This window comes from Emiliania huxleyi (genome assembly GCF_000372725.1).
Source record: "Emiliania huxleyi CCMP1516 unplaced genomic scaffold EMIHUscaffold_35, whole genome shotgun sequence".
Classification (NCBI taxonomy): Eukaryota; Haptophyta; order Isochrysidales; family Noelaerhabdaceae; genus Emiliania; species Emiliania huxleyi.
In genome coordinates, this window is record NW_005199363.1 from 83,088 (window position 1) to 91,855 (window position 8,768).

General features: G+C 64.2%; 1 protein-coding gene across 1 annotated transcript; it reads left to right on the forward strand.

Moving 5' to 3' along the window:
* Positions 1–7,640: 7,640 nt before the first annotated feature.
* Positions 7,641–8,160, forward strand: EMIHUDRAFT_355041 (hypothetical protein; the record flags this gene model as incomplete). The annotated part of the gene is made up of 1 exon (XM_005772796.1): positions 7,641–8,160. One exon carries the CDS (start codon positions 7,641–7,643, stop codon positions 7,995–7,997), a length of 357 nt encoding a protein of 118 aa, XP_005772853.1. The 3' UTR covers positions 7,998–8,160.
* Between the last annotated feature and the right edge of the window lie 608 nt (positions 8,161–8,768).

The following is an 8,768-nucleotide window of genomic DNA, read 5'->3' on the forward strand; positions in this document are numbered from 1 at the left end:
CCGAGTTTTACCCGGAGATGGCCTTGTGTCGTCTAAGTTCATGGCCCCCGACCATACAGCGTCTAAGTCCGAGCCCGGCTCCTTGCGGGGGCTAAGTTGAGCGCTCGCTCGCTGCAGAGGCTAAGTGTAGAGCGACCCTCTAGCCCTACTACCCAACCATTTAGATCTCCAGTGGGGAGTGCGAGGGCTGGATCGACTGCAGCGAGAGTGTGGGTTGTGGACCGTCCCACCAGGGATAGCGTGTGGCATAGATGTTCCCCTGGAAGTAGAGAGGCTGATGTCTCTCGCCCTGCAGGAAGGAGAAACTCAGACGGAAGAGTGAAAACTCCTCCCTGCGGCATGTGCGCAGAACGGGTTGCGCAATGTGCGGCATCGTGTTGAGGGCTCGGGAGGGCAACGACGGCAGCGTTGCCGAGCTTGTACAGGGGCCTCAATCCTGTCCCCGATGGGGTGCGCCTCTCGCCGCGCGCGTAGCAGTCGGCGCGCGGGTAGCCTCAGAGATGCGCAGAGCGAGATGCGGGTATCAGCAAGGACCAAGCCCTGGGCTTGGATGGGCGCGGCGAAGCCGCGGCGCAGTGGATAGCGTGAAGAACTCGAGATCGCTGGGATCTTGAGCCGCCGCTGCCACGTGCAAGCCCCGCCGAGGTGCGGGCGAGAGGGCGGCCCGAGCCCGAAAGGGCCCGCCCTCGACCTTGCTCTACATGGTAACGGATAAGAAGAGAAACTATGGAGCGGGACACGCTGTAGTTCAGACGTTTGTAGGCACCGTAACACCAAAAAACTAGTCTGTCTTGCAGTGAAAAGTAATCCGAGCAAACCCGCGGCCGCAATGAATTAAAAGGCTCGGTTTTCGAGGGGGGATCTGGTTCTGGAGAATGCAGAATCTGGGAATCGGCTCACCCACGGATCCCCACCTCATCGAAAAACTTTTCACTGCAAGACATACTAGTTTTTTAAGGTGCTCTACAACCTAGGCACAAAAGAGATGGCATTTGAGGCCAATTAGGGCCCCTTAGACGGTCACTGGTAGGCCAAAATCCCCACTGGGACACTGGGCCGGGAGCAACCTTAATACGTAGTACGCAAACCCGTGCTCTGCGCGCTTGCCGCGCTCACGCCTCGACGACGACGTCGGCAGGCGCGATCGTGATGTCGCTGCACGCCGACCATACCTGCGCCGTCAGCTCGCAGTCCCACCGCCAGCCCAGCACGTACTCTCCGGGCGGCGTGTCGGCGGGCACGCGCACGGTGTCGAGGATGTTGACGGTGGTCGGCCAATTGCCGGCGCACGGTCCGGGGTTGCTGCCGTACTCACCGACCGCCCTCGGCGCGCGCACCTTTGGCTCGAAGCCCGCACGGCACTTGGCGGGGAAGGCCCTCTCGTTGATGGGCAACGGGTTCATCGCCCACATCGAGCCGGCGGGGTACGTGCCTTCAGTGACGTACGTGCCGTTGATCTCCTCGATGTGGCCGTCGCTCCACCGCAGCAGCTGCGACCCCTCAAAGGCGAGGTGCCTCTGGCGGAAGCACTCCTCCGTGAGCGCTTCCCCCTTCGGGCACAGCCGGAACGCGTACCCGCCGCCGTGGTTGGCGCGGATGAACCAGCCTGTTTGCCCGAGCCCGCCGGCCGCCCACACGACGCCGGTCGGCGCCTCGGGTAGCTTGGAGCCGAGGTCGCCCTGCTTGGCGAACTGCGTCGCGTTGTACTCGCCGCTCTGGACGCCGGCCACGGGCCCGCCGCCCGCCATGCCGCACGCGTCAAAGATGGGCGCCGTGCCCGGCGCTCTCCAAGGGTTGTAGCGCGTCCAGTCCTGCGGCGAGAGCGGGACGGCCTTGCGATTGGCCGTGCGCCACTCCGGCTTGTTGAGTGTCGCGTTGGCACACCGCTCGCACCGGCACGGCTTGCCGTCGCGCCGCCCGTCGCCGTCGGGCTTCTTGCAGCCGATGGTGGCGCCAGATGCAAACCAGAAGCAAGCCTGCCCAACGTCGCATGCCTCGGTGCCGTTGGAGCACGAGCACCCCTCCTGACACGACGGCGGACGCGTCCCACAGGTCTCGTTGGGAAGACCCCACCGTCCCGTGCCCGGAAAGTCCGGAACCGTCGGGTAGCCACCCTTCCACGGCGCCGCGAAGCGGTCGATGGCGTTCCGCGTCTGGGGCATCACGAGCGAGCCGTGCGCCGACACGCCGGCGGCGAGGGACAGGAGGAGGGTGGACGTGACGAGAGGCATGCGGGTCCGCAGTACTCAGAGTCAGACGGCGCGGGTGTTTTGTTTTTTTGCGATAGGGACGCTCCGACCTTTGGGGGGGGGGGGGGGGGGGGCAAGAAAAAGCCACAGAACGCTCTTGCAACTTGCACCAGACACGCTCGGCGCGATTGCGTAGTTCCTACACCATCCACGGGACACGGCGGCGATGAGGGTGGCTCTGCGTGGGACGTCGAGCGTACAGGAACGAGGCGAGAAGAGGTGGCTCGTCTTCGAACTAGTGCTTGAGGAGGTGGAGGATCTGCACCTTGCGTGGCATAAGGCAAAAGCGGAGGAAGAGGAGATGAACGCAGACCTGATAGGGTGTGGAGTCTGTGACACATTGGGCTCTCCCCCCCTTCTCGCCAACCCACTAAATTCCAGCAGAGTTCTCTGCGCTTCGAAGTACTCGAGTGCAGAAAACGGCGGACCAGCTGCTTCCCCCATATGGCGCTTGCGCCGCGCAGCGTGGGCGCGTCGTCCGTGACGGATGCGGGCCGTTGTATCGCGGGATCGCTGGGAGCCGCTCGGCTCCCCACGCGCCGCCGAGCTGCGATGGCGCCACCGCAACGGCTGCCCCTCCTCGGCTCCCGCCCCGGGGCTGCCGAAATAGGCGCCCCGAGCCACCGTTTGCAACATCCGCGCGGAACGACGGTGGTGCCGACGCCCCCCTGACCGGCAAACACCACCAGAAGGGAGGTGCTGCAGATTAGCAGCAAAAACAGCAAAGCACTAAGGAAACTGCGCCGCGATGTGCGGCGGGCACACCGGCCACGGGCCAAACACATCATACCTAGGTCCCTTCATACGCTCCTTCCTGGAGCCCAACCATGTGCGCCGCGATCTTCATGACCGCGGCAAGCAGGGTGAACGAGCCACGCCACGTACGTAGTGCATAGAGCCACACGGTTGTCCACTACCTGGCCAATGAGGTGCTCCACACGCCCACGGTAGTGCTGCACCGTCTTGTTGAACCGTTGTTTCTCGAGGGACAGGTTCCGGCCCTTCCATTCTGCGATGATCTGCCGCTGCCCGACGTAAGCCTTGTCCCCAAGACCCCATACTCCCATGGCTTGATCCGCGCCTGCAGGAAGCTGGCCCAAGCGCCGCGCCCCCGCCGGTCGAATTTTAGCATCTAGGCCGTTGGGACACGAGCTCGGGACGGCTCGGGACCGCTAGGGACCGATCGGGACGGCTCGGGACGGCTCGGGACGGCTCGGGACGGCTCGGGACAGCTCGGACACTTCCGAACATTGCTACTCCGTTGTGACTGTGCATGCATCCAGGAGTGCCAGAGACCCTTAGACACCATTGGCTTGGGAGGCGCAGCACAGTGTTTCTAATGATTAGCATCCCTTCTTTTTTAGGCCGAACGACAGCCAAGGATTCGAGCTGTTTCCGGGGTAGGGTAGGCCCCGACCCGACCCCCGACCCCCGACCCCCCCTTATATGAGCATGTAACGGACGTCCCCAGTGGCGGTGAACCTTCTTTTCTAGAAGGCTAGGATTGAGAGCAGCCTCGCTCTCAATCCTAGAAGTCGAAGGATTGTGAGGCAGCAGCACTCCTCGCAATCGTAGCATCTCTGTGCGATTGTGAGCGCCTACGCTCGCAAACAATCCTACATCTTCTAGGACTAAGAGCAGCTCCGCTCCCAAGATGACTGGTGACGCCTATGACTACTACCAGCGCGCTCGCAATCCGAGCAAAGTCTAGGATTGCGAGCACGCTCGCAATCCTAGAACTTTCGCCGATTGCGAGCGACACCGCCCACAGTCCTACGACTTCTAGGATTGCGAGCGGGTCCCCTCGGTGCGAGCACTGTTGGATTGTGAGGAGACCCCACCGGCGCGCGCGCTCACTCACAAGCGCTCGCGGCTGGAGCGATTGGGAGCGCACCCCTGTGCAGTTCTAGCAATCCTTGGATCTTTGGTACGATTGTGAGCACCGCCGCTGCCTCATAGTCCTACAAGATGTAGGATTGCGAGCGCTCCTGCTCGCAATCGGAGGCATGTTGCTCGGATTGTGAGCAGTGCTGCTCGCAATCCTAGACTTTGCTCGGATTGCGAGCGCGCTGGTAGTAGTCGTAGGCGTCACCAGTCACATTGTGAGCGGAAGCTGCTCTTAGACTTAGTCCTAGAAGATGTAGGATTGCGAGCGTAGGCGCTCACAATCGCACAGAGATGCTACGATTGCGAGGAGTGCTGGCCATCCTTCGACTTCTAGGATTGAGAGCTAGGCTGCTCTCAATCCTAGCCTTCTAGAAAAGAAGGTTCCCCCCCCGTGCGCCCGAACCCCCTACGCCCTCGACGAGAATGCGCAGGTCGCGGTGCCAAACCACTTTTGATTGGGGACGAGTGCGCCATGGTTAGCGATGGCACGGCGTCATCCCGCCGTAGACCCGTACAGGGTGGGTCATTACGTGGGGAGAGGGAAGAAAAAAAACAAGGGCTGGACCGTTACGGAAAAGCATGCGCGAAGCTGCCTCTTCGCGCCGCTCGCTCGATGCGGCTCGCACTCGCTCGCGGCGGGCCTCCGTCCCACAGCCGCCCGGGCGTGCCACGGGTCGGCCTGGCGCTGCGCTGCTCGCACGCTGCACTGCACAAAGCTGCGACAACAAGGGGAGGCTCCTGAGCTTGAGCGTTGAGCAGTGCAGCTGCGGGCGCTCGTGGGCGGCTGTGCAGTGGTGAGAGTGCCTGATTGGGGGCGAGTTGGTGCTGCGCCAGGGTGCGAAGCATGCCCCTTGCTCTGTGCTGAGGCATGCTGGCTGGCGCCCAACACAATGCCCTGGATGCATTGCTCCACGCCGTGCTGGCTGGTGCAGTACTGCCAGTGCGCCGACTGGCGCGCAGGGTGCGCGTCGCCGCGCGTGGCACGGGTGGCTCGAGAGGCGCGGCTGTCGGTCAACCCCGCGGCGCATGCGGGCATCGCTGCGGCAGAAAGCGCCCGCCCTCTGCTTTGCTTTCGCCCGCGTTTTACGACAACTTTCGGTTTATCATAGGACATAGCCGCCGAACTTTACCTCGCTGTTTCTTTATAGGCGTCTCGCAGCTGCGTATTCTCGTATTCTTGTATTATAATATTGCGTAGGGGCGGTGCGTATCGTATCTCGTATCACTAGTTAGTGTCGTGTCCACTTGACTAGCTCCGAGTAGAGGGGGCGGTCTGCTGCTAGGGGAAACCCGGAGCGCGGAGCCAACCCTCGGAGACCCGTGTTATGGCCCTGCGAACGCGCACCCCCCAGGGCTAGGGCTCTCTAGCCCGTAACCCGATGCCAATCATCCGGCCCGCTGGGTGCGCTTCTCAGCTCCCCGGCCCTGGATGTGCGTTGATGACTGCACTCCAAGTGCTCCAAGTGCTGGAGATGGCTGGGAGGAGGACAGGGTCCCCACCTGCAGCTGTGCAGAAAGAAAGAAAGAAAACAGACAACCCAAGGGAGGGATGGGAGGACGGCACGCCGCCACTGTTTCCTGCTGTTTCAACCTCTCGCTGCTTCTCTCGCCGGACTGCGTAACTCCGCCCTCCTCGCGGCATAATTTGGCCCCTCGAGTTTATCGAGCTCCCCTCGCGCAAGGACCACATTTCTCTGCACGCCACGAGCAGATCCCTCTATTTTTTTCTCAGCCGCCGTGCTGGACGTGTGCAATCGCAAGGCCTCGCTTGGGCATGAGCCTTCGCTTCGCGGTCGGCGATCGCGTGCGCTGCAAGACATCCGCGACGCAGTGGAAGCGAGGCACGATCGTCGCGCTCCACTACCGTGAGGACGGCTGGCCTCCTGGCCAGACGGCGCCCTACCAGGTCGAGCTTCAGAACGGCCCGCTCATCTACGCGCCAAAGGACAGCGAAGGCGTCATCCGCGCGGACGACGGCATCGAGGAGTTGGAGCGCTCGGCGCGAGTCTTCGTCTGCCAGGCGGGACCGTGCCGGCGGGCGGGCGGCGAGGCGGTGCTCCTCGAGATCGAGGAGCTGTCGCGGAGTGTCGGAGGCGTGGCGGTGCGGCCCTCCGGCTGCCTTGGGAACTGCTCCAACGCGCCCAACGTCCTCGTGGTCGACGACCAGGCCGAGCAGATCTTTGCGCGCCGGTGCGACCTCGCCGCGAGCGCGGAGGTCGTCCAGCGCGCGAGCGGGCGCGTGCCGAGCCTCGGCGACGCAGACATGGTTGCGCGGCTCGCGCGGGCGAGGCGGCTGCGGGTGCGGACCGAGGCGCGGGAGGAGAGCAAGTGGAACCTCGCCCTGTGCGGCATGCGCGAGGACGTGGCGCGCGCTCACGCAGAGGCGCAGGCGGAGCCGACCGAGGAGAGCGCCGACAGCCTGCAGGAGCTGGTGCAGGAGTATGCCGAGCTGCTCGCGGCGGCCGGCTTCGGCGACAAGGCGCTCGAGGAAGAGTGGTGGTACTTGATCAGAATGAAATCGCCACAATGAACGGGACGGGTTTGGCGACCAGGCTCTCGAGGCGCTGTCCGCAGCCGCGGGCCCAGCTGCAGAGCTCAGCCTCGAGCACATCCCCTCGCTGCGGCTGCTGGTCGGCCAGGCGCGCGTCCTTGCGGGCATGGGGCGCGCCGCCGACATCGAGCGGCTCCGAGGGGCGGTCTGCGCGCTGCAGCCGCGGGGGCGGCGCGAGGAGAGCCTCCAGGCGCAGGTGGAGGAGCTGCTTTCGGACGCTGCGGGGGACGCACGCGTCGCGCGGGGGGGCGAGGCCGGCTGCGTGCAGGACCGTTTGCTGCGGACCATCTCGGCTCATCTCGTGTGATCTCGATTCATCTCGCGTGATCTCGTGCGCGCAGGACCGCGTGCAGGGCTACGCGCGGTGGAGCTTGCGAGCCGTCACGCCCGTCTCCAAGCACTCGGCCGTGTACCACTTCACTTCCGACGACGGCGAGCGCGGCACTCCGATCCGAAAGGGGCGCGGCGGCCGGACCGTCTGGTCGAAGACGTGGCACACGACTTTGCTCGCCGAGGTTGGCGAGGCGGCCAACAACGAGGGGCCTCTGCCGTGGGTGGAGCGGGACTACACGCCCGTCTCGACGGCGCACGAGTGGGAGCAAGGCCGCTGCGACATCCTCATCAAGGTTTACCTCGACCCGCCCGGCCTCGCCACCCGCTGGCTCCACTCCGTCTCCGCACCGCCGCCCGCGGCGGGGGCGGGGGCGGCGGCCGGCACCGCCGCGGCAGCGGGGGGCGGAGCCGGCGCCGTGGTGTGGCTGTCGCGGCCGATGAAGACGCTCCACGTGCCGAGCCTGTCCCTCGACCAGCAGTACATCAACCGCAAGCACGCGAGCGTGCTGCTGCTCGTGGCTGGGACGGGCGTGGTGGCGGTGCCGCAGGTGCTGCACCATGCGAGGGCGGGGAGCTGCTTCGGACCCCGCCCTCCCATCACCAGTACGCCAGTGCACGTGATGTACTCGTGCCGCTCCGACGACGCGCTTCTCGTGCCGGAGCTCGCCGGCTGGTGCAAGGATGGCTCGCTGGCGCGCTGCACGGTGCTGGTCACGCCGGCGCACGCGGCGGCGGCGGCTCCCTTCCCAGACGTGGCGGACGTGGACGTCGCGTCGGCCTTTGCAACGGTGGACAGCGCGGTCTGCGTGAATGCGCGTCTCAGCCCGGAGCTCGTGCGGGCGGAGCTGTCGCAGATGCAGAAGCCGCATCGCGTCGTGGTGAGTGGGCCAGAGGGCTTCAACGCCGCAGTCAAGGCCATGCTGAGTCAAATCGACGACGAGCTCGGAGCTGCAGCGGTCACGGTGTTGAGTGCATGAGATCTCGGAGGCTCTGGAGCACTCTCGCTTGAGCCCACCGCGGCTCCGCGCCGTACTGTATGTTGACCTGTTATGTCTCGGGCAGGTCGTGTGTCCCCCGGAGGCGGAGGCGCCGGTTCTGCGCGGGCCGCGGCGTGTGGGCGTGACGTGTCTCGTGTGTATATCTTCTGACTGTGTTTCGCCTCTTTTATCCTTTTTTTTTGTCACATTTATGCTGTGGGATTTTCTTTCCGCACGCAGAAGCATGATCGATGCTGTGCGGTCCTCTCCACTCTCTGACACGGATCCATGCACGGATCACGGTACCACAGAGTGAGGCACTGATCGTCCACATGGAAGTCTGGCGTCTCATCTCACACCTGCTCGTGTTGGAGAGTAGAGCGTAATACGATAACGTACTCTCATATACGCGTACCACATATACGGCTTTGACACTTCTCAAGCCACGCCAGCCCTCGTGCACCCTCCCTCTCCGCAAATATAATGTCCCCCCCTGTCGTGCGCCCGGCCCTGAGCCCGTCCCAGAGTGAGTCACACTCGTTAGAGGGCGCACTCCTCCGAGTAGACGTGGCCGGCCTTGAAGGCGTCGGCATAGGTCTCCGACTTTGTGTCGATGCCCCAAAAGTGCTTTTGGCCGTCGACCGGCGCCTCGTAGGCAAGGACCGTCGAGTTGGTGCGCATGCCTGATGGCAAGGTCGCCGTGTGAGCGCCACTTTCGACCGCGTCCTCGCTGAGGGTGTGGGACGGGGCACGGCAAACGACGACTAGTAA